Here is a 24,210-nt window from a genome sequence, read left to right as displayed (position 1 = left end):
ACAGAAAGGGTCCTAGAGACCATGGGAGCTAACCTTCCGTGGCCTTGTTCAACACATAATCTACAGGTGGAAGGACTAGGTCGCACCACGGGGACTGGTCCCTAGGCTAGAGGAGTATAACCTACAGGCTCCACTAGCAAAACCAATGGCTGGGATGACTCCAAGCACCACAGCCACACACCACACACAAATTCACTGGAAGGTGACCCAAAAGGACCAAGGGATAGAGCCTCACGCCACCCCCCAGGGTTCACGGGCACTTATACAGGGTTCAGTGAAGAGGGCGCAAAGCAGGAGGGCAAAGCAAGTGCAGAGACGACCAGGAAAGAGACACTTAAAAGAGGTGCACCGGACTCAACCTCCAAACTACCTGGGATCGGCTGGAGCCCATCACGGTGAATCCCGGCACTCCAAAGGTGGTAACTGGCATATCTGTGATGCCCCTGGACTATCAGGTCGTCACAGGGTACTGCACAAGCTGCCCTTCCGTGCACTATTCCGCCTCTCTCTTGGTTCTGGGTCCCTACTTAAGTGGTGTTACCTCCAACAGCAAATCAAACCCTAGAGACACCCTGCACCACACCCACCAACACAGCGGTAAACAGCTTGAGTGGAATAGAGTCGCTTACCTGTGGGGTCAGGGCGGGGAGGAGTGTAGAGAGTCTGTGAGTGGAGAGAGAGTTGGAAGTAGCCCTCGAGCTGAGAGGAGCTCAGAGAAAGTTGGGAATGGTGACTCGTGAAGTAACTGCCTAGGTTGCAGACGGTGGTCTGGGCCTAGAGGAGTCAGACCCCCGGTCGCAGGGGATTGTGGTGAGGTGCTCGGACCTGTCGAGGAGGACAGCTGTCAGCCTAGCACTATCACCAGTCCAGGACCGAAGGCACGATGGGGTACACGGACCCTAAGTCAGGGAGTAGCTTCAGGCAACCCAACAATTCACCTGAGAACGGAGCCTTTACGAGCTGTTCCCACCCGCTCCAGAATCGGGGCATTAGCGGGGCCCGACTAGTTCCATGCTACCGGGCCATCAAGATGAAGTCAAACTAAGTGCCAGGAGGCAGGTCACGGATCACCAGGCAGCACCACTTGGAGACGGGACCCGGACAAGCTCCCCTCAGTGGAAGCGGTACCCTGAGACTTGGTTTACCCGGTTGTCAGTGTCTGCTTATGAACTGAGTGAGTACGAGAGTGATCCCTGCACCCCACGGCACCCCTCACCGAGTCCCGGGGCATTCCCCCTACACGTGGAGGGTTACAACACTATGCTGATCTGCTTTCTCACCCCCGGGTGCTCCCAACGGCAGCGGTGGTACTCTCAATTACCACACACCACGGGTGGCATCACGAACTATAACTCCCCTGTAAATACCCCTTTCACTTGAGTGGCCACATGACCCCGGAGACCCTCGAGCCACAGCAAACCCAGATTCGAGCAGCTTGGCTGCTTCCACGGGGGCGGCACATATCATATTATCTGGAAACCTTCTACACTGAGTAAAAACCTTGAGACTGCTTCCACGGGGGCGGCACATATCGTATTATCTGGAAACCTTCTACAGTGAGCAAAACCTTGAGACTGCACCCCTATGTTGCTCCGTTAGTCGCCTGCGCCCACCAACATAGACTACTACTACCATATTCTACTGCACCATCTAAGCTGCGTCACCATCTGCCCCGGGGAGCTCCATCTCACAGCGGTGACACCTAACTTGCCGCATACCACAAGTGGCGTCACGAATAAATTGGGATCATCCCCTTCATTTTCCCTGAATGACACCGCCGGGGTTACGGAGCTGGGCCACGCCAACGCGGCACCCCAGAGCCAGAACTGCTGCCTGGTAACGAGTCACCCCACGGCCCAGACGCGGGCATGTCATCTGCAGTTTCTCAATGTGTGGCCTCAATGTAAGTGAAGCCTACAATCTCAGTGGATAAAGTGTTCTACTGTCAACGTAGATCAGTTGGTTGGAGCTAGGAGGATGTGCTTTCGAGCTGTGTGCCAGAAGTGAATGTCTACAATTAATTGAACCCATCCAATAAAAAACAGCATTGTCATCAAATACAGAACACGGGGCAAGACTTTAATTTGGAACCCCCCTCCCCCACCCAAATGGTTTGAGTAGTTGTCATGTAACTGCTCGTTCATATGCGATTTGCACACTTACAGTCATGTGCCGACAAGCGGCTCTTCATAATTCATTCATTGTTCACTGAAAAATTGAGATAAGCAGGAAGTAATTTGTCACATGACTGTAAGTATGTATATTTCATATGAGTGGAGTGAGCATGTGATAAATGCTGGAACTAGCAAGCAGAACTGAATCCTGACAGTGAGTATACTACACGCTGCTAGAACTGGGTATGTTACAGTGCTTAATTTTATAATAAAGGGGTTGTCCAGGTTTTGAGATGAAAGTCTGCAGTCACTCTAAGTGACTGCAGGCTTTTGAATTCACAGTGCATGCATTGCACATTTTTAGGATTCTCCCTTGCCAGTGGCGAGGGTGGGCGGTCATGTGAGCACAATTATGTGATTTGTATACTTCTGGCCACATTCTGACTAGACATGTCCGTCCTTGCTCACTTAGTTTTCTTTGAGTGAAGCAGTGCATGTCTAGTCGGCACATGACTGCAGGTATGCAAATCGCATCATGACTTCCCACTTTCACTGCCGGCAACAGAGAATCCTGACAGCATGCAGAGCGCGCTCTGTGAGAATTCAGAAGTCTGCAGTCAGATAGACTGACACATAGAGTGACTGCAGACTCAACATAAACTTGAACAACCCCTTTAATGCTCATAACTTAAATAAAAACATAGTAGCCATTACCTTGTCAGATGGCACAACACTTTATTAACATAGCCATGTATCACATAATCTTACAAGTTGTGGATTGTTTCATGTGTATAAGATCAGAACCAATAAAAGCACAAGAATACATAACTAGAACCACAAGAGGTACAGAAATACATCACCAGAACCACCAGCAGTACAGAAATGTATCATCAGAACCACCAGTAGCACAGAAATATATCCATACAACTCCTGTCAGTACACAAAGCATCAAAACCCTGATCAGTACAGGAATACATCACAAGAACCACCAATAGTATATGTACATCAATTGTAATGTCAGTTCAGCCCCATATACATTTGTATTGCATGAACTTACAACTTACAGTATGTTCATAAAAATGGAAAGGAGATACTGGTAGTTGTTGTTCTCAGTCATTATCAGAATGTGGACTGTACAAGAACCACAGTATCAATGAGAATTATTCAGTATTATAAATAAACTTTTACATCCAGGTACCTTATAGATGATGTTGTCTCTGATCGGAGTCGTTCTCTTACTTTTCTTCATCTTGTCCAAACGTTATGATGGCTTTTCCCATTCACAGCTCCTCTCGGCAGATTTACATCTTCTCCGGTCTTCTGCAACACATCCCAACATGATACCCTTAAAAATAACAATGTCATAATAATACTCCTGAATAGGGATGAGTGGACTCCTGAACGTTCGGGTTTGCTGGATGCAGCTGAACTTTAGTTAAAAGTTTGGTTTGTTACCTGAACGCCGAACACCATAGAAGTCAATGATGACCCAAATGTCTGTGCTGTAAAAGGGTCATAGGACGGACTAGAGGGCTGGGAAAGGAAGCAATAAAGGGGTAAAAGCAGGACAATTGCCTCGCAAACAAATGTGGATACGGAATAAATAAATAATTTAAAAAACATAGTGAATGGTCCCCCCTAATTTTCATAACCAACCAAGGTAAGCAGACTGCTGAGGGGGTGCCCTGAACATGCTACTGACTTGCCATTACCCAGAGTTGTCAGCGGTCAGGGCTTCAAGTGTACTCACAACTGAAAGATGCAAGTACAATTGATCACTGGAAGCCGATGCGCTGCATCTTCTCTCAGCTGCCTGTCAACTTGACAGCTGGCACAGAGAACAGCCGACTCCTAGTATGGGGGGATGGCAAAATTCTGCTACCGGGAAGACCCCTTGGACTGTTGCATTGGGCAGTGCGACATTGGCCCCCCTGCCAGCTGTGCCCGGGACAAAGATAAATGTCCCACTGGCACAGCTGGCCAGAGGATACAATTTTTGGGGACCCTCTAACATTAATGTTTCCTGAATATTTGAAAAATGTGTTATAAGGTGGCCAATGCCATATAAATTAGCTACTGTTAAACGGAAATATGCAATGAGAAGCAACATAACATGGCAGCAGCAGGTCCTCCGGACTTTCCTGTTGGCTGTTGTAGCAAATTGCATGTGTGGAGCCAGTCTGGAGCAATGATGTCAGGAGGCTGGTGAAGAAAGGGTTACTTATTTGGAATCACTCAACATAGATCAAGAATCCCAGGCTTTGCGCCCAGAACATAATGGTCAGAAGCACTGACTATGTAGATGCAGTCTTTCTGCCTGTCCTGCACAGTGTTATTAAAATTTGACAAGAACCACAAATTATTCCCTAACTCCAAAACCCAGAATCTTGGTGAATCTTGGGGAATCTTGAATACACTTCAAGGGAACTTGTCATGTTGAAAATGGGATCTAATCTGCAGGCAAAATGTTATAGTGGAGGAGCTCATCAGATCAATACACTTTTTTGTGATAAAACTGGCATTTTATTAATTGAAAACCTTGGTGTTTATAGGCATGTAAGTCCAGTGGGCAGTCCTATTAAGTAATTCTCTGTGTATGCAGAGAAAGCTATCAATCAATAGTAGCCCAGCCCACTGGACTCGTATATATACACACTACAGATTTCAATTAATAAAATAAAAGTTTTACTGAATCATTTCCAACAAAACTATATATATCATTCTAATATTGTTTGTTCATTGTGATGTCTCCTACAGTGATCCTACAAAGGCTGCTGGAGAAGGGGAAACAAAAGGCGCAAATAGGGTCTTACCTGGTAATAACCGTATGAAGATAAAGATAGGTACACTCACCTGGTGAGGTTGTGCCAGTCACAACCCCTTATTGAGCATGTGAGTGTCTGCGTGGTTCAAGCAGCGGCCCCGTGGAGACGTAGTAAAAATATATATATACAGTGCCTACAAGTAGTCTTCAACCCCCTGCAGATTTAGCAGGTTTGATAAGATGCAAATAAGTTAGAGCCTGCAAACTTCAAACAAGAGCAGGATTTATGAACAGATGCATAAATCTTCCAAACCAACAAGTTATGTTGCTCAGTTAAATTTTAATAAATTTTCAACATAAAAGTGTGGGTCAATTATTATTCAACCCCTAGGTTTAATATTTTGTGGAAAAACCCTTGTTTGCAATTACAGCTAATAATCGTCTTTTATAAGACCTGATCAGGCCGGCACAGGTCTCTGGAGTTATCTTGGCCCACTCCTCCATGTAGATCTTCTCCAAGTTATCTAGGTTCTTTGGGTGTCTCATGTGGACTTTAATCTTGAGCTCCTTCCACAAGTTTTCAATTGGGTTAAGGTCAGGAGACTGACTAGGCCACTGCAACACCTTGATTTTTTCCCTCTTGAACCAGGCCTTGGTTTTCTTGGCTGTGTGCTTTGGGTCGTTGTCTTGTTGGAAGATGAAATGACGACCCATCTTAAGATCCTTGATGGAGGAGCGGAGGTTCTTGGCCAAAATCTCCTGGTAGGCCGTGCTATCCATCTTCCCATGGATGTGGACCAGATGGCCAGGCCCCTTGGCTGAGAAACAGCCCCACAGCATGATACTGCCACCACCATACTTGAGTGTAGGGATGGTATTCTTGGGGTCGTATGCAGTGCCATCCAGTCTCCAAACGTCATGTGTGTGGTTGGCACCAAAGATCTCGATCTTGGTCTCATCAGACCAGAGAACCTTGAACCAGTCTGTCTCAGAGTCCTCCAAGTAATCATGAGCAAACTGTAGACGAGCCTTGACATGACGCTTTGAAAGTAAAGGTACCTTACGGGCTCGTCTGGAACGGAGACCATTTCGGTGGAGTACGTTACTTATGGTATTGACTGAAACCAATGTCCCCACTGCCATGAGATCTTCCCGGAGCTCCTTCCTTGTTGTCCTTGGGTTAGCCTTGACTCTTCGGACAAGCCTGGCCTCGGCACGGGTGGAAACTTTCAAAGGCTGTCCAGGCCGTGGAAGGCTAACAGTAGTTCCATAAGCCTTCCACTTCCGGATGATGCTCCCAACAGTGGAGACAGGTAGGCCCAACTCTTTGGAAAGGGTTTTGTACCCCTTGCCAGCCTTGTGACCTTCCACGATCTTGTCTCTGATGGCCTTGGAATGCTTCTTTGTCTTTCCCATGTTGACCAAGTATGAGTGCTGTTCACAAGTTTGGGGAGGGTCTTAATTAGTCAGAAAAGGCTGGAAAAAGAGATAATTAATCCAATCATGTGAAGCTCATTGTTCTTTGTGCCTGAAATACTTCTTAATACTTTAGGGGAACCAAACAGAATTCTTGTGGTTTGAGGGGTTGAAAAATAAATGACCCTCTAAATAAACTTTTCACAATTTAAAAAAAAAATAAAAAAAGAAATAACATTCTTTTTTGCTGCAGTGCATTTCACACTTCCAGGCTGATCTACAGTCCAAATGTTACAATGCCAAGTTAATTCCGAATGTGTAAACCTGCTAAATCTGCAGGGGGTTGAATACTACTTGTAGGCACTGTATATATAAAGGAGAACGGGTTTTAGCCGCGCTAAAAAACCACTGTTGTCAGGATATTAATAAAAATCTCTTTTATTTCAGCATTCCTACGCGTTTCAGAGACAAAGGGCCGTCTCTGAAATGCGTAGGAATGCTGAAATAAAAGAGATTTTTATTAATATCCTGACAACAGTGGTTTTTTAGCGCGGCTAAAACCCGTTCTCCTTTATATATATACTAGAAGGTGTCCCGATTCTACGCATCGGGTATTCTAGAATTTACGTATTGTGTAGTTAATGTATGATTTTTGTTATATATATATATATATATATATATATTGATGTTGTTGTGTGTAGTTGCCAAGTGTTTGTGTAGGGCGCTGTACATTTTCTGGGTGTTGTCTGGGTGAGAGCGGTGTTGTTTGTGTGTTGCGTTGTTTGTGGAGCGCTGTGTGTCTGTAGCGTTGTGTGTGTGTGGTGATGTGTGTGTTGCGCGGTTTGTGTGGGTGTGGCTGTGGGGTGCGTGTGTGTGTTTTGAGGGAGGTATGTTTTGTGCAATGTGTGTGTTGTGCGGTATGTGCGTATATTTGTGTGTGCCGCGGTGTTTGTGTGTTGGGTGTTGTGTGTGTGCGGCGTTGTCTGTGTGTGTGTGGGTGTCTGTGTAGGGCAGTGTTTGTCATTCCCAGTGTGTGTGTGGTGTGTTGTGCGGTGCGTGTGTGGCGGTGTGTGTGTGTTTTGGGGGGAGGTGTGCACCCCCCATTGTGGTCCACCCCCCATGCTGCGCACCCCCCATCATGCTCCATCCCCCATGCTGCGCACCCCCCATCGTGCTCCATCCCCCACGCTGCGCACCCCCCATCGTGCTCCATCCCCCATGCTGCGCACCCCCCATCGTGCTCCATCCCCCATGCTGCGCACCCCCCATCGTGTTTCATCCCCCCATTCTGGGCACCCCCCATCGTGCTCCATCCCCCACGCTGCACCCCCCATCGTGCTCCATCCCCCATGCTGCACCCCCCATCGTGCTCCATCCCACATGCTGCACTTCCCATCGTGCTCCATCCCCCATGCTGCGCACCCCCCCATCGTGCTCCATCCCCCATGCTGCGCACCCCCTATCGTGCTCCATTCCCCATGCTGCACCCCCCATCGTGCTCCATCCCCCATGCTGCACACCCCCCATCGTGTTTCATCCCCCCATTCTGGGCACCCCCCATCGTGGTCCAACCCCCATGCTGTACCCCCCATCGTGCTCCATCCCCCATGCTGCACACCCCCCAAATTGTTTCATCCCCCCATTCTGAATGGGCATCGTGTGAGGGGGCGTGGCCAAATGGGCATTGCGTGCGGGGGGCGTGGCATAGCGGGCATCGCGTGCGGGGGGCGTGGCCTAGCGGGCATCGTGTGCGGGGCGTGGCCTAGCGGGCATCATGTGCGGGGGTCGTGGCCTAGCAGGCATTGCGTGTGGGGGGCGTGGCCTAGCGGGCATCGCGTGCGGGGGACGTGGCCTAGCGAAAATCGCGTGCGGGGGACGTGGCCTAGCGTGCATCGCGTGCGGGGGACATGGCCTAGCGTGCATCGCGTGCGGGGGGCGTGGCCTAGCGTGCAATGCGTGCGGGGGGCGTGGCCTAGCGGGCATCGCGTGTGGGGGACGTGGCCTAGCGGGCATCGCGTGCGGAGGCGTGGCCTACCGGGCATCGCGTGCGGGGGGCGTGGCCTAGCGGGCATCACGTGCAGGGGCGTGGCCTAGCGGGCATCACGTGTGGGGCGTGGCCTAGCGGGCATCGTGTGTGGGGGCGTGGCCTAGCAGGCATCGCGTGCGGGGGTGTGGCCTAACGGGCATCGCGTGCGGGGGGCGTGGGCTAGCAGTCATCGCGTGCGGGGGGCGTGGCCTAGCGAAAATCGTGTGCGGGGGACGTGGCCTAGCGGGCATCGCGTGCGGGGGGCGTGGCCTAGCAGGCATCGCGTGCGGCGAGCGGGCCTGGCCAAACGGTTAATCTATGCGGGGGGCGGGGCCAGGCCGAGCCGAGCGGCCAATCCGTGGGGGGGCGGGGCCAGGTCGAGCCCAGCGGCCAATCCGACGGTTGTCACTGTAAGGACACAATTTTGGAGCAAGACAGACAGACAGTTAGACAGACAGACAGAATAAGGCAATTATATACAGTACTAGAAGGTGGCCCGATTCTACGCATCGGGTATTCTAGAATTTACTGTGTAGTTCATGTATGATTTTTGTTTTATATATATATATATATATAGATGTTGTTGTGTGTAGTTACCAAGTGTTTGTGTAGGGCGCTGTACATGTTCTGGGTGTTGTCTGGGTGTGACGGGGGGTGAGAGCGGTGTTGTATGTGTGTTGCATGTGTTGCGTTGTTTGTGGAGCGCTGTGTGTCTGTAGCGTTGTGTGTGTGTGTGTTGCGTGGTTTGTGTGTGTGTGGTGTGTTTTGGGGGGAGGTATGTTTTGTGCAATGTGTGTGTTGTGCGGTATGTGCGTATATTTTTGTGTGCCGCGGTGTTTGTGTGTTGGGTGTTGTGTGTGTGCAGCGTTGTCTGTGTGTGTGGGTGTCTGTGTAGGGCAGTTGTTTGTGGTTCCCAGTGTGTGTGTGTGGTGTGTTGTGAAGTGCGCGCGCGTGTGTGTGTGTTGGGGGAGGTGTGCACTTCCCATCGTGCTCCATCCCCCATGCAGCGCACCCCCCATCGTGCTCCATCCCCCATGCAGCGCACTCCCCATCGTGCTCCATCCCCTATGCTGCGCACCCCCCATCGTGCTCCATCTCCCATGCTGTGCACTCCCAAACGTGCTCCATCCGCCATGCTGCGCACTCCCAAACGTGCTCCATCCACCATGCTGCGCACTCCCAAACGTGCTCCATCCGCTAATGCTGCGCACTCCCAAACGTGCTCCATCCGCCATACTCCGCACTCCCCATCGTGCTCCATCCCCCATGCAGCGCACTCCCCATCGTGCTCCATCCCCTATGCTGCACACCCCCCATCGTGCTCCATCTCCCATGCTGCGCACTCCCAAACGTGCTCCATCCGCCATGCTGCGCACTCCCAAACGTGCTCCATCCGCCATGCTGCGCACTCCCAAACGTGGTCCATCCGCCATGCTGCGCACTCCCAAACGTGCTCCATCCGCCATACTCCGCACTCCCCATCATGCTGCATCCCCCATGCTGCGCACTCCCCAACGTGCTCCATCCGCCATGCTGCGCACTCCCAAACGTGCTCCATCCGCCATGCTGCGCACTCCCAAACGTGCTCCATCCGCCATGCTGCGCACTCCCAAACGTGGTCCATCCGCCATGCTGCGCACTCCCAAACGTGCTCCATCCGCCATGCTGCGCACTCCCAAACGTGCTCCATCCGCCATGCTGCGCACTCCCAAACGTGCTCCATCCGCCATGCTGCGCACTCCCAAACGTGCTCCATCCGCCATGCTGCGCACTCCCAAACGTGCTCCATCCGCCATGCTGCGCACTCCCAAACGTGCTCCATCCGCCATGCTGTGCACTCCCAAACGTGCTCCATCCGCCATGCTGCGCACTCCCAAAGTGCTCTATCCGCCATGCTGCGCACTCCCAAACGTGCTCCATCCCCCATGCTGCGCACCCCCCATCGTGCTCCATCCCCCATGCTGCACCAGCATCAGCCTCTCTACCCGCAGCATCAGCCTCTCTCCTCCCAGCATCAGCCTCTCTACCCGCAGCATCAGCCTCTCTCCTCCCAGCATCAGCCTCTCTGTCCCCAGCATCAGCCTCTCTGTCCCCAGCATCAGCCTCTCTGTCCCCAGCATCAGCCTCTCTCATCCCAGCATCAGCCTCTCTGTCTCCAGCATCAGCCTCTCTCATCCCAGCATCAGCCTCTCTCCTCCCAGCATCAGCCTTTTCTCTCCTCCCAGCATCAGCCTTTTCTGTCCCTAGCATCAGCCTCTCTCCTCCCAGCATCAGCCTCTCTCCTCCCAGCATCAGCCTCTCTCCTCCCAGCATCAGCCTTTTCTGTCCCCAGCATCAGCCTCTCTCCTCCCAGCCTACCCCAGCCTCAGCCCCCCCCAGCATCAGCCTCTCTTCTCTCAGCCTCCCCATCCCAGCCTTCCCCAGGATCAGCCTCTCTCCTCCCAGCCTCCTCCAGCACGCCGTGCTCCTCTGCCGACACTCACAGATCCGATCGCATACACTCACACACACCCACACACACCCGATCGCATACACCCACACACACCCGATCGCATACACTCACACACACCCGATCGCATACACTCACACACACCCGATCGCATACACTCACACACACTCGATCGCATACACTCACACACACCCGATCGCATACACTCACACACACCCGATCGCATACACTCACACACACCCGATCGCATACACTCACACACACACACATTGACGATATTGCACATACGCGCTCATACTCACAACATCCGGAGATACCACATGCTTCTGGCCATGTGATCCTCCGGCAGGTCCTGGAAGCTCACAGCACAGTATCGCCGCCGAGAAGCAAGCGATATCCCAGGATGTTGTGAGTATGTGGATGCGATGTGATATGTGTGTGAGGTGTGTGTGAGAGTGAGTGTGATCTGATGTGTGTGTGTGTATGTGTGTGCTGTTATGTGTGTGCTGTTATGTGTGTACGTGTGTGTATGTTCCGCCGCTGCAGGACCTTGATGTGTGGATGCGATGTGATGTGTGTGTGAGGTGTGTGTGAGAGTGAGTGTGATCTGATGTGTGTGTGTATGTGTGTGTGTGTGCTGTTATGTGTGTGTGTGTATTTTCCGCCGCTGCAGGACCTTGATGCGCTGGTAACTATGCTACCATGGTTACCAGCGTATCTCGTCCCCCGCTCGCACGGGAGCCCACACCAGCATACGCCGGCCAGCCCCAGCAATGCGAGGGTATGTGTCAGCTGGTTTGGCGGCGTACGCTGATGTGGGCTCCCAGGGGTACAGTACTCACCTGGTAGTCGTGGCTCCGTGACCGTGTCGGTTCGGGGAATGCGTGGGGGGGCGGGGCCAGAGCTAGCGTGCATTGTGTGAGGGGGGCGGGGCGTGGCCGAGTTGCCAATGCCTGCAGGGTGCCGGTGCGAGAGGCCAATCTGTGGGGGGGGCGGAGCCTGGGCGAGCGGCCGGCCAATCCGTGTGGGGGCGCAGCCTGGGCGAGCGGCCAATCCGTGTGGGGGCGGGGCCATGGCGAGCCCAGCGGCCAATCAGCTTTGTGTCACCGTAAGGACACAATTTTGGAGCAAGACAGACAGACAGACAGACAGACAGACAGACAGACAGAATAAGGCAATTATATATATAGATATAGATATATTTTTACAGTGTGTAACTCCCCACAGGCGGGGCCCCGGGAGGATGATGGGGGCGATGGCAATCCCTGGAAGCGCCGAAGCTTGGGGCGACAGCGTCGGTAATCAGAGTCTCAGTCAGCAGCTGCGGTTAAAGGTTTCTTTACTCACTGATTGGATGCTGTGCCCCAGGTACTGGTCTCTGCCATCACAAGCTTCAGTCAATCCCAGGCGAATCGGAAAGCCACCACTGGTGTTTGAGAGAGAGAGAGAGAGAGAGAGAGCGAGAGAGAGAGAGTGTCCTTTCTGCAGGGTGTCCCCGTTAGAAATGAGGAACCCAGGCTGAGCTCCCGCTCCAAGCCTCGGGCCCCATGAAGAAAAAGAAGAGTTCCAAGTGATTTGTGTTGCCAGAACTGTGGTCTTGACTAGACTGACGTTTGTGTGATGTATGCGCCTACCTCTACCCCAAGTGGCACTGTGACGCCTTGGCAAAACCAGGTAGTCACAAATAGGCCCCCGCATAACACCTTCCCTCACTAGGAAACATACAGCCAACCAAAAACCCTAGTCACCCCCCTTAGGGAAAGATAGACACACCAGTGGGCGTGACCAGGCGATTGGGACACGCCCACTCAGTGGTCTAGAAAGCCTGGGGCGGGAAAACAAGCAGATCAGTTTGAAGTTCAGTTTGGAGAGGAGTGTGGGCTGGAGCTAGCGTAGCTCCAGCAGGAAAGTTCAAGTTGAACGGTACCAGGGTAGGATCCCTGGTGCCACTGGCTAGGAGGCAGACGATGGTCTCCGTCAGCAAGAGACAGGAAGACGGCTCGGCAGAACCGAGGTGGACCGGGACAGGTTTTAGCCCACCGGTACCGACACTGAGAACCGACCCGGAAACCGTAGCACAAAGAGGGGTACTCGGACCCTGAAGCCAGAACCGGAAACAAGTGGACTGGTTAATTCACCGATTGAGGCCAGGACTAGAGGTCCTCTCCCACCCAAAGTCCCTCATAGAAGACAACAGCCCACTGATAGGGATAAGAGGCCACCGCCAGGGCCCATAGATCCCACTGGCCAGCGTCTGCGGGAACAACTCCTTAGGCCACATCCAGCCGGGAGTGGACTCCTGAGTTTCACTCTAGGAAGTCCACCTTAAACAAACATTGCAGAGAAGAGGATAGAGACCACCAGCCAGGTGGAGGACCCGAATGCAACTGGCTGCGGCATTGGCCACCATCACCTTGGTTTACCAGAGACTCATGTGGTTTATTAACTGTGAGTACACCAACACTCCCTGTGGTCGCTATCCCCTGCACAGAGTCACCGGGTCCCGGGGCCACCATCCCTACCCACGGAGGTGTTAACAACTGGCTGCACAACCACCCCCCGGGTGTCCCACAACAGCAGCGGTAGTGTCCCACTTCACCCCACACCGTGGGTGGCGTCACGAACTTACTACGGCCTAGCCCGTACATTTACGTCCCCCCCATTTATTCGGCGTGTCCGCGAGACCCCCGGGTCCGGAGACCCTTGAACCACCACCCCGGAAAGCTCGGACCCGAGCAGCGCTGGCTGCTGGCACGGGGGCAGCACAGCACCCACCCACCAAGTGGTTATCCTGGCGATTGGAAAGTCCCATGTCTCATGATGGTCACCCCCCATCTTCCCCAAACCAACCCCCCCGTGAGAAGGCACCTAACTGTATGCAAGATGAAATGTGACAACACTGATGGTTAACCCCCTCCTCATCTGAGATGGGTACCGCACCTTAACTGAGGCGCAGTACCCTGTTGCTACCAGAGCCTCAGGGGTGCCACATACCCTCACGGCAAATGGCAGCATCCCCGGGCCGCAGTAAAACACAGTTATACACCGCAATTTTTGATATGCATGTAACAGGTAACAAACAACAATCTTCCCTTTCTGGGAGGCATTTTCAATCATAACATCTCAACAATTCCAACAATTACCAGTTAGCAGAGTGTTCATATGCAACAAAGTAAACAATCATCAACATTTGCATACAAAAAACAATTACTCCTTCTTGGCGGCTAGTGGTTCCAGAGGGCCGTTCCCATCCCCCTGGTTCGGAACACCCATTGGACATCCTCTGGCATAATGTCCGGACTTGTCGCAAGGGCAGCAAATGGGCTGCTCGTTAGCATCGTAGCGGTCAGTCACTGGAGGCAACGGATTCCTTACGTGTCGCCTCCAGGGAAGGTCATCAGCACTGGAGGCTAGTTCAATGGTTACCGGTTGCTGAGTCCCTTGCTTGGTCTTCACAGCTTTGGTCAAAGTAGCCATATCTTTGATTAATTCCAGGAACTGGAGCCGCAAGTTCATTGATGGAGTCCTTACCCAAGGTTTGTTCCTTTGCGTCCTCCACCACTGGCGTAGCTGACACCCACTCCGGTTGGTGAAGAGTGGCGCCATCGTGAGCCAGTTCACGCAACACCCGAATGGCCTGGTCCTTGAACTCCGCAAAGTTAAGGTCTGGGTTTTGCATGGCCACAATGCACAGCTGGGTCCGGTGAGCATCAGACAGGAGCCCTTCAATGAACTAGTCAGTCAGCAGGCGGTTTTCATCTGGCATCCCCTCCGGCTTCACCTGCCAAACAGCCCTCATCGCCTCCTGCAAGTTAAGGGCATAGTCACGTAAACTCCCTCGTACCTTTTGCTTGCATCCATACAACCGCATCTTTATCTCAGCGGCTGTACGGGTATCAAACTTTGCTTTTAGTTTAGTCAAAATGTCCTTTACCACTCTCTTCTCAGTCTCCGGCCAGGTCTTAACTTCACGCCAAGCTGCCCCGGTCAACTGGCCAATAAAGATGCTGGCTTTTTGGTCTTCTGTTATTTTGTACACGTGGAACAAACTGTACAGCCTTTCTTTGAACTCAGCTAGAGTGTAGGCTTCTCCAGAATACTGGAGTAACCAGGTTGCTCCCAGGAGGTACGGCATGGTAAAAGGTAGCACAGGGGCGACTCTTGCTGCTGCCACCGGAATAGCCTCTGCTTCCTCCTCAGCAGACATATCTTTCAGTTCCCGCCCTTACTGGGAGGTACGGGGTTTCCTGGTGACTGCCAGCAGCGGGAATCTTTCTGGGCGACTCCTGCGCTTTTGCGCATTTCTCAGGTTCCACCCATGAAAACACGCCCATTCTTTTCCTGCTCTTTGTAAAAAATGGTTCCTGTCGTTTTTCGTTGACGCCAAGTTCACAGTCTTTTAAGGGTGCACAGTACCCGTTTGGATAGGCACGATATCCTGTTCGTGACGCCAAATGCAGCGCCCCAAGGGGCAGGAGGTTAACCTACTCATAGCCAGGCTGTTGAGGGTCGGGTCTGGAGGTGTCACGGGTGGCCTTGGAGGGGAAAGTTGGGTGATGGGGATGGTTTCTCGTGATGCCACCTGTGGTACGTGGCCAGGTATTTAGCCGCCGCTGCAGGAATCCTCGCTGGGGCCGGTGTTAATGCAGCTGAGGTGTTGTTGCTCCCCATAGGTGGAGCGGGCCCTGGGAGGACGATGGGGGAGGCAGTCCCTGGGAGCGCCGAAGCACGGGGCGACGATGTCGGTAATCAGAGTCTCAGTCAGCAGCTGTGGTTCCAGGTTTCTTTACTCACTGATTGAATACTGTGCCCCAGGTACTGGTCTCTGCTGTCACGGGCTCCAGTCAATCCCAGGTGAATCGGAAAGCTATCACCGGTATTTGAGAGAGAGGGAGAGAGAAAGAGTGTCCTTTCTGCAGGGTGTCCTCTTTAGAAGTGAGGAACCCGGGCTGAGCTCCCGTTCCAAGCTCGGGTCCCGTGAAGAAAAACAAGAGTCCCAAGTGGTTTGTGTTGCCAGAACTGTGGTTCCGACTAGACTGAAGTTTGTGGGATGGTTGCACCTACCTCTACCCCAAGTTACACCCACTCCCCAGGTGGTTGTTATGGCGACTGGAAAGTCCCATGTCTCATGATAGCCACCCTCCATCTGCCCCAAACCAACCCCCCGTAAGAAGGCACCTAACTGTATGTAAGTGTGTACATCGCTAAAAATGAGGTTTTAGTTGGTATTATGGCCATAAAACGGAAGCCTACAAACCGCATCATGGGAACCTCATGCTTGTAGGTCCCTACACTAAATATAAAAATAGCAACAAAAAGAGGAATAAATATCCTCCAAAATATATTTAGTGCAGGGACCTACAAGCATGAGGTTCCCGTGACGAGGGTTGTAGGCTTCCGTTTTATGGCCATAATACAAACTAACTCCTCATATTTTTTTGTTTAGTGGATCTGGGATATGAATTTGCTTAAGGGTGTGATTTGGGTATGGTGTTTATTACTGGGTCTGTTATTTAGGCAAAGCAGCCAATGCAACAGTTGTCCAACCTGACTCTAATCTCTGATAACTGTGCTGTGTTATTAGTTACCCATTGCTTCAGATGTTTTCTTGGGATGGGGTTGTATGGCAAGATTGGCTGTCTGATGCTGAGCCACAATACTACATCAAAAATAAAACTTAGCAAGTATGTGGGTACCATAACACATTACCATTAGATAAGAGAATAGCTATGGGCAAATTAACAGTGAAGTCAATGGACAAAGTTGGGCAAAAGACACTAGTCTTTAAATTAAGGAACATTTCAATGGCAAAGAAGAGACACGGCTCTTAGGGTACCGTCTCACTAATCGATGTACCAGCGATTCCGACCACGATTTGACCTGGTCAGGATCGCTGGTGCATCGCTACATGGTCGCTGGTGAGCTGTCAATCAGGCAGATCTCACCAGCGACCAGCCACCAGCGACTCTGCGCTTGGTAACCAAGTTACAAATGAAAAGAACACACAGGAAGAAAGGTTGCATATTTATCGTGATACATACGATAGTATGAGTATAAATCCCTTATATAGTGCAACCATTGACTACATATCCATACTGGACAAATCGCATAATGGAAATGTGAAAAGGGAGAGAAAAAACGATCAAACGTCCATAGGGTGAAAAAGAAATCTTTTATTGACCAGTGCTGAAAAGGACACACAGATAAAATTGATATAAAAACACCAAGAACAGGACCAACCGACAATGAATATAGTCGCAGAATCTAATGAATGCCAGACCTTGGACAAGCATTAAATGATATAATAATGAGATATGTGTCCGTCGGCATACATGTAGGTTTATAATGTGCATAACCACATATGTCATAGATGTAACGCTATAATACTAGCCCACATTACAGACAATAATATCGTGAAAAGGGCAACCATTCATAATGTACTTGATCATATATATCATAGATACAATGCTACAATGTTAGCCTATGTTATAGACATTACTGCTGTCATATATCATAAATGTAGCACTATAATACTAGCCCACATTACAGACAATAATTATCGTGAAAGGGCAACCATTTATGATGTACTTGATCGTATATATCATAGATACAATGCTACAGTATTAGCCCATATTATAGACATTACTGTTGTCAAAGGTCTGGCATAATCACGTGGATAAGTCAATCTATATATACGTCACTGTGTAGCTATGGCAAAGAAATATACATATATATAAATATTTACCACTGAAAAGAGGGAATAGAAGAGGGACGATGAAATAAGTCCCATAATGTTGATTGGCCTAATATAGCCCGTAACAGATCAAGAATAACAGTGGGTAATATATATATAAACCCAAAGCGGCAAAAAGGCTTACCACATATGGCAGAATGGAGGGCGATTAGGCCAAAAAGCAACTGACCCAAAGATAGTTGTGGCTAATATACACATAAACATAGAGCGATGAAACAGCTTACCACGTGTATAACAGGATGGAGGGTGATCAGGCCGGAAGATCCGCCTACCCAACCAAAGTGCTTTGCTTAGTTACCCGATATTTACCATGATTACGTGTGCAGGGAGCCAGCGCTGGAAGCCTGTAAGCATGTATGCTGGTAATCAGGGTAAATATTGGGTAACCAAGCAAAGCGCTTTGCTTGGTTACCCGATATTTACCTTGGTTACCAGCGTACACCGCTTAGCGCTGGCTCTCTGCACACGTAGCCTGGGTAAATATCGGGTAACTAAGCAAATCGCTTTGCTTAGTAACCCAGTGTGTACCCTGGTTACGTGTGCAGGGAGCCAGCGATAAGCGGTGCACGCTGGCAATCAAGGTAAATATCGGGTTACTAAGCAGGGTCTGACTGGAGATAGGGATACGCTGGAGGCTCAGCCCTGTCCACCATTAGGTCTAACATTTGGATGAGGGAGAGTGCAGGGTCCCCAGTTACAGGGTCAGAACAGGAGAGGTAGAGTAGGCACGCTCCACTGCTATTGCTAGTTGTGTGTATATAGTCAGGGGGGTGCTGCTTGCTAGTTACCAAACACTCTTGTGCTCTTTTTCCCCTGGGTTTTAGGGGATCTTAGTTTTTAGAATTTCAGTGTTCTCCTGACCCCAGTTTACACCCATTGCTCTTTCTTACAAACTTGGGTATAGTCCTTTGTATCAGGTCTCCGAGAGCCCATATGCAAACAACTACAGCTGGTAACTCCTGATTACAGAGTGAAGGACCAAGACACCCTCCTTCAAGTGGCAAGAGGTATGGAGATGAATCTTGCAGCTTACAAGACAACCCCACATACAGATGTGCTGCATTCACAGTCACCTGAAGAGTATCATCACTTCATCTTCAGCCCAGAAGTCATTCTACCTTTTTGCCATGAAGGAAGACAGCAGCCCTTTGAATACTACTCAGCCAGATTGAACACCTACCTAAAGCACCAGTTGAAGATCAATGCTCGTATGACATCACTACTCCCTGACAAAGTCACATCTCCTGGTGTGCAGTCCTTAATCCTGCTACAATTCTCCCTCTTCCAAGGGAGGAGTGTCCCACCTCTGACACTTTGGTGGAAGAGGTAGTCGACTCTGGCATAGCTGAGGCAGGAAACTCTGGATTCGATAAAGTGACGGATACACCTTTGGACCCTGACTTAACTCCTTTGTGGATGGATCAAGATGTGCATCAAGAAGACAGTTCCACACGGGTATGGTGGTGGTAGCAGAAGACGCTGTGCTGATAGAGCAGTCGCTACCCGCATCTCTGTCTGCAAAAGAAGCAGAGGTATGTGCTCTCACTGAAGCCTGCAAGATGGCAGCCAACATCTACTCTGTATGGAAGACAAGAGACTTGATCACCGCCAATGGAACTGTACGCCACCATGAGGCCATAGAAGAACTGACGGAAGCTTTGCTACAGCCAGACAGTTGCGGTGAGCAGGGTTGAGGCCTACATTGGAGGAGTCAAGGGAAGCAGTAAGAAGTGCCCTCACTGACAGAACATCCAAAGGAGCCCCAAGACCATTTACCAAAGAAACAGTCAGTCAATCTGTGCTTTTTAAATGACCCCGACATGAAGAAGAAAGGAAAGATGGAAAGTCTTGAGAAAACATTGCACTGACCCTACAGGAGCAAGTCTCAGAACAAGAAAAGGACTGAGATAGGGTGCGGCTGTGGGCTCCCAGAGACCATAGGATGTTTCTAGTGACCTGCTGTTACTGCCAGCCAAAGAGATATGGCAGGCCTTAGACACAGAACCGACCCTACACACCCCATACCAGCCACAGAATAGAGGGAGGGTTGGGAGGATTGGGCAGTGTAGAAAGCAAGGGCATGAGAGTCTTCCCCTTGCATTGTTCAGTGTCAGACACACCTCAACGGGGACCACTAAGTTGAGACCCTATGAAATCCTGTTTAGAAGTACCCCCAGATACTTTAACTAAACTTGTTGTTTGTTTAACTAAACATTTGCCTAATATACGTTCTTGAGTTTTCTCCTCCAGATCCAACCAGATCTAGATCTCTCTCTCTTTCTCTTTCTCTTTCTTTCTTTCTTCCTCTCTTCTCAATCTTTCTCTCTCGTCCTCTCTTCTCACTCTCTCTGCTCAATCTTTCTCTCTCTCTTCCTCTCTTCTCAACCTCTATCTCTCTCTCTTTCTCTCTCTCTCGCTCTCTTACTTTCTGACAAAGATCCATGCATCCCACTACAAAAGATGTCGGACCTGAGACCAGGAGATTTCTGTCTTCCCTCTTCTCTCCAATCCTTTGTGCCAAGAAGATGATATCCAAGCCTGTGGACCAGAAGATGACTGTGCATCCCACCTTTGATGATTTCCCATCATTACCGCCTGAGGACTGAGGAATATAAGACTCTGAGTGAAACCAACCATGATAAATATGAGCTGATGAGAGGACTACCTCCACTTCCCCCCCCTTCCTTAATAACGTGTGCCAGCATGGAACATAGCCATGAGGACAGTCAAGAGGATACGGTCAGGATCTGACTTCCTATGCATAGTCTGTTGGGTGGGGAGATTCATCCACAAGGGATGGGCTATCTCGTATATGAGTGGGGTAACCATCGGCATTAGGACAAATCAATAGACTCGGAAAAAAGTAAGGAAATACTTTTGGCTATCTCCAAAGGGGGGAATGTTATGGACAAGATTATGAACTATTAAGAGTTATATGAAGATATCCAAAAACCAGGATTTAAGATAAGTGCTTGAACTGTGTACCACACCTATATCTGCATTCAGACATCATAAGACTCAGACAGTCTGGACTTTCATGTGACTAAAATGGCGTCAAAAGAGGAACTATGTAGTGTCTGAGATAAAACGGCCGCTAGAAGAGGAAGTAGGTGTTGGCCAAAAATGGCGTCTGAAGAGGCCTGGGAGGGAGGTACATGGGTGGTGCCATCTACATTCAGGAGGTATTCAATCTGTCACTGGGAATATGGATTATATAGGGACAACTGGGCTGACCCTGTGAATAGGGACCCTGTGCTCGCCCTCATCTCGACGGTAGACCTAATGGTGGTCAGGGTCGAGTCTCCAGCGTATCACTATCTCCTGTCAGACCCTGACATAGTATCCCCATACCATACCCCACCCAAACACAGAGTGACAGAAAGAAATCTACATTCAGGACAGGAAATAATGGGGTGGGCTTACGTGGACACAGTGCTCCACAGACAGTACACAAGTCCACCCTATGGGACAGCTTATAGGGTGGAGGGCATTGCTTCTAATAATGGGCCTGGAGAAGCCATTTTCACAGACAGGTAAAATACACATAGAGTAGTTACTAGATTCAGAATTACATTTCTTCAAACCATCTCAATACTTTCACTTCCCTTGACATTCCATATCACATCCTGTACCTTCAATCAATTCTCATCTAATCTCCCCCCTTGGGAGGATTCTCCATTCTCTTTTTCAACATACGTGTGTCCCTTACAATTAAACTTGGTGGTCTAATTTGACCTTATTCACAGATTTTCAAATAGAAAACTAACACTTCTCTTTTTTCAATTTCAACTTTCCTACGGTGTTCCACACCAGAAACTGCGTACATTTTACATACAACAATAACACCACCAGCAGGTCTTTCACCGGGAAGGAACAACCACGGGAAGACCTGTCTCGTTTCCTGCCAGCGTTGAGACATGTGATGGTGTTTCCGCGGCAGTCCTGTTTTGCATATTTTCCCAGGGGGCCTTGTTCTAGAATCACTGCGTTGAGAAACACGTGATGGTGTCTCCGTGGTGCTGGATGTTGATCTCTCTAAGGTCAATCATCCTTGCTTATGTAGTCTTTTACTAGGCATTGCTCCCACTAGCCAGTTTCCTACTCCACACTGATGAGGGGCAAATACCCCGAAACAGCTGTCTGTGGACGGATACCATGTTTTAGCATAGGCGGTTTCCTTGAGTGGAGACTGCCCTTCCCGTGGTTGTTCCTTCCCGGTGAAAGACCTGGCTAGTTTCCTGCCAGCGTTGAGACATGTGATGGTCTTTCCGCAGCAGTCCTGTTTTGCATATTTTCCCAGGGGGCCTTGTTCTAGAATCACTGCGTTGAGAAATGGTGTCTCCGTGGTGCTGGATGTTGATCTCCCTAAGGTCAATCATCCTTGCTTATGTAATCATTAGGTATCTAGACTGGGCCAGCCCAACGCCCCCTTTCGAAATGCAAGTACACGCATGAGGTCTGCGAGGTGAGATAAGACAAATTTTCTTACCTGCATTGTGGAGTGCGCAATCTCCCCTCTCGTGTAGTTGCCTTTTCGAATCAAGGTGTCAGCATGGCCGTCCGTCATCCAGAAGCTCCGTCCTAAGGTGCGTTGGGCGCCATTTGTTAATCTTCTCTGTATCGTTCCAATTTTTAGTATATGTGCTGCCGAAGCACGGTAAGGGGGATTAAGGGGGATTAAGCGCTTTGCTGAGTTACCCGATATTTACCCTGGTTACCAGCATACTGTGCTTACACAGTCGGTGCTCATTGGTCTCCCGCCGTCAAACACGCCGATGTGTGCTGCACAGCAGGAGACCAACGAGCAAAAAATGAACCAGAACAGTGTGTAACGATCAGCGATTTCACAGCAGGGGCCAGGTCGCTGCTTAGTGTCACACACAGCGAGATCGCTGATGAGGTCACTGGTACGTCACAAAACTTGTGACTCAGCAGCGATCTCGCTAGCGATCTCACTATGTGAGATGTACCCCTTACATAGTTTGGTCTTCTCTATTGTAACATACAGATGTGAAACCTGCATGATAAAGAAAGAGGAAGAATCGACGCCTTTGAAATGTGTCACTGGAGAAGAATGTTATCAATACCATGGATGGCAAGAACAACAAACAAATCGAATTTGGAACACATCAAGTCAGACATGTCAATCGAAGCAAGGATCATCAAGCTACACCATGCCTACTTTGGACACATCATACAAAGAGCAATCACTGGAGAAGGACATCATGATTGTAAGAACAGAAGGAACAAAGTGAAGTGGAAGATGAGCAACCTGATGGCTTGATATTATCAAGATAACAGCAAAGAAGACCCTAATGGACCAATCTAGGCTTGCACAAGATCGATCTTCTTACAGACGCTTCATCCATTAAGTTGCCATGGCTTCAGATTTAGCAGAAGGCAATTTAAGAAAAAAAAGGAGTGCCCATCAACTAATGTAAATCATTACTTTTTGTGTGATTTACAATGCAATATCAAGACAAACCCGTGCACAAATTTCCCCAATATGTAAAAACAACACTTATACTGTATTTATTTATCTCATCCAATAGAGGGCTCTAATACAAAGATAGTATTCAAGCAGAGTGTTTGCTTTCCACTGCTTCTCATGTTCTTGGGCTTTCTATTCTCCCCTGACTGTTGTGCAGACCCTTTGTGTGAGACCGGTTGCTAGACTCTGAAAATCTCGCTTGCTGTCAAGACACACGTCTTCTTCTAAATGTGAATGTAACACTGTGTTTAATGAATCCTGCTACAGCAAAAAGACTTCCTAAAGCATAGTAGATAAAGCTGCCTTCTGCAGACCTCGTGGCGCAACGGTAGCGCGTCTGACTCCAGATCAGAAGGCTGCGTGTTCGAATCACGTCGGGGTCAATAATTTTTTTTTTCCCAGCATAGTAATTTGCTAGCAATAGCCAATAGCCCTAATACGTACTTCTTTCATCCATCAAAGTACTCTTTGACAAGGATGTAGAGTGATTGGTCTTTTTTTATCGTCATGTTACCAGCATGCTGCCAGCCTTTGACTCGCACTGTGAACCAATGTTTCTAATGAGTCCACTTCTAAGTGTCTAATCATGCAAATCTTCCATGCTGTTCATGTGCTTTAAAATGAGAACGTACCAGGGTGTTTATTGGTGTCTTCCAGGACTAATATATTGCGTAGCAGCAGAGTAGAAAATGCAGCCTTCAGCAGTGCATGTGATACAATGGCAGCTCGCCTGACTCCTGGACAAAAGGCTTTTGTGCTCAAATTTGATTAGGGGAACTTTGCTTTCTTTATGGACATTGCTTTTTTTCTCTACCCACTTTTAAATATACAATAATCAGTCATATCAATAAAATCACTGGCAAGTGACATAATTAATACTGATTACCTAGTGACAGCTTTTAAAGTGATTAAGTTGGACGCATAACAAATAGAAAAAGCAAAGATCAAAGACTTTGACCAAAATCTAATTAGTGTAGCTAGATAACAAACGTGTGGTTTCTCCAAAATGGCAGGTTTTTAGGGTGTTCCCAGTATGGAGTGGTTAGTACCTCGCAAACTTGGTTCAAAGAGGGACAACTGGTAAATTGACGACCAGATCCGTGGAGCCAAAGGATTATTCATGTACAATGTTAGCAAAGGTGAGTCTTTCTCGTCTTATTTCACATACAGAGCTTTCAAAAAGTATTCATACCCAG

At 49.5% G+C, this 24,210-nt stretch overlaps 1 protein-coding gene, 1 long non-coding RNA gene and 1 other non-coding gene across 4 annotated transcripts in view; 2 read left to right on the top strand and 1 right to left on the bottom strand.

The window, feature by feature from the left end:
* LOC142289747 (uncharacterized) overlaps positions 1-24,210 on the bottom strand; it is a 265,036-nt gene that overhangs the window by 9,550 nt on the left and 231,276 nt on the right. The window contains exon 3 of one of the 2 annotated variants that reach the window (XR_012750145.1): positions 3,313-3,434. The exons of the other annotated variant lie outside the window; for it this stretch is intronic. This is a non-coding gene — a long non-coding RNA (uncharacterized LOC142289747). The remainder of the gene's footprint in view (positions 1-3,312; positions 3,435-24,210) is intronic. 2 annotated transcript variants of the gene reach the window in all.
* On the top strand, positions 23,326-23,397 carry TRNAW-CCA (transfer RNA tryptophan (anticodon CCA)). Its single transcript has one exon. It is a non-coding gene; the product is annotated as a tRNA-Trp (tRNA).
* The window catches only part of LEMD1 (LEM domain containing 1), a 199,196-nt gene continuing 199,092 nt past the window's right edge, over positions 24,107-24,210 (top strand). Inside the window, exon 1 of the mRNA XM_075333672.1 lies at positions 24,107-24,153. Within this exon, the coding sequence (XP_075189787.1) occupies positions 24,142-24,153 (12 nt within the window). The 5' untranslated portion in view covers positions 24,107-24,141. The remainder of the gene's footprint in view (positions 24,154-24,210) is intronic.

This window comes from Anomaloglossus baeobatrachus, chromosome 2 (genome assembly GCF_048569485.1).
Source record: "Anomaloglossus baeobatrachus isolate aAnoBae1 chromosome 2, aAnoBae1.hap1, whole genome shotgun sequence".
NCBI lineage: Eukaryota > Metazoa > Chordata > Amphibia > Anura > Aromobatidae > Anomaloglossus > Anomaloglossus baeobatrachus.
Note: the sequence above shows the minus strand (reverse complement) of the source record. Positions and strands in the feature narration are given on the sequence as shown.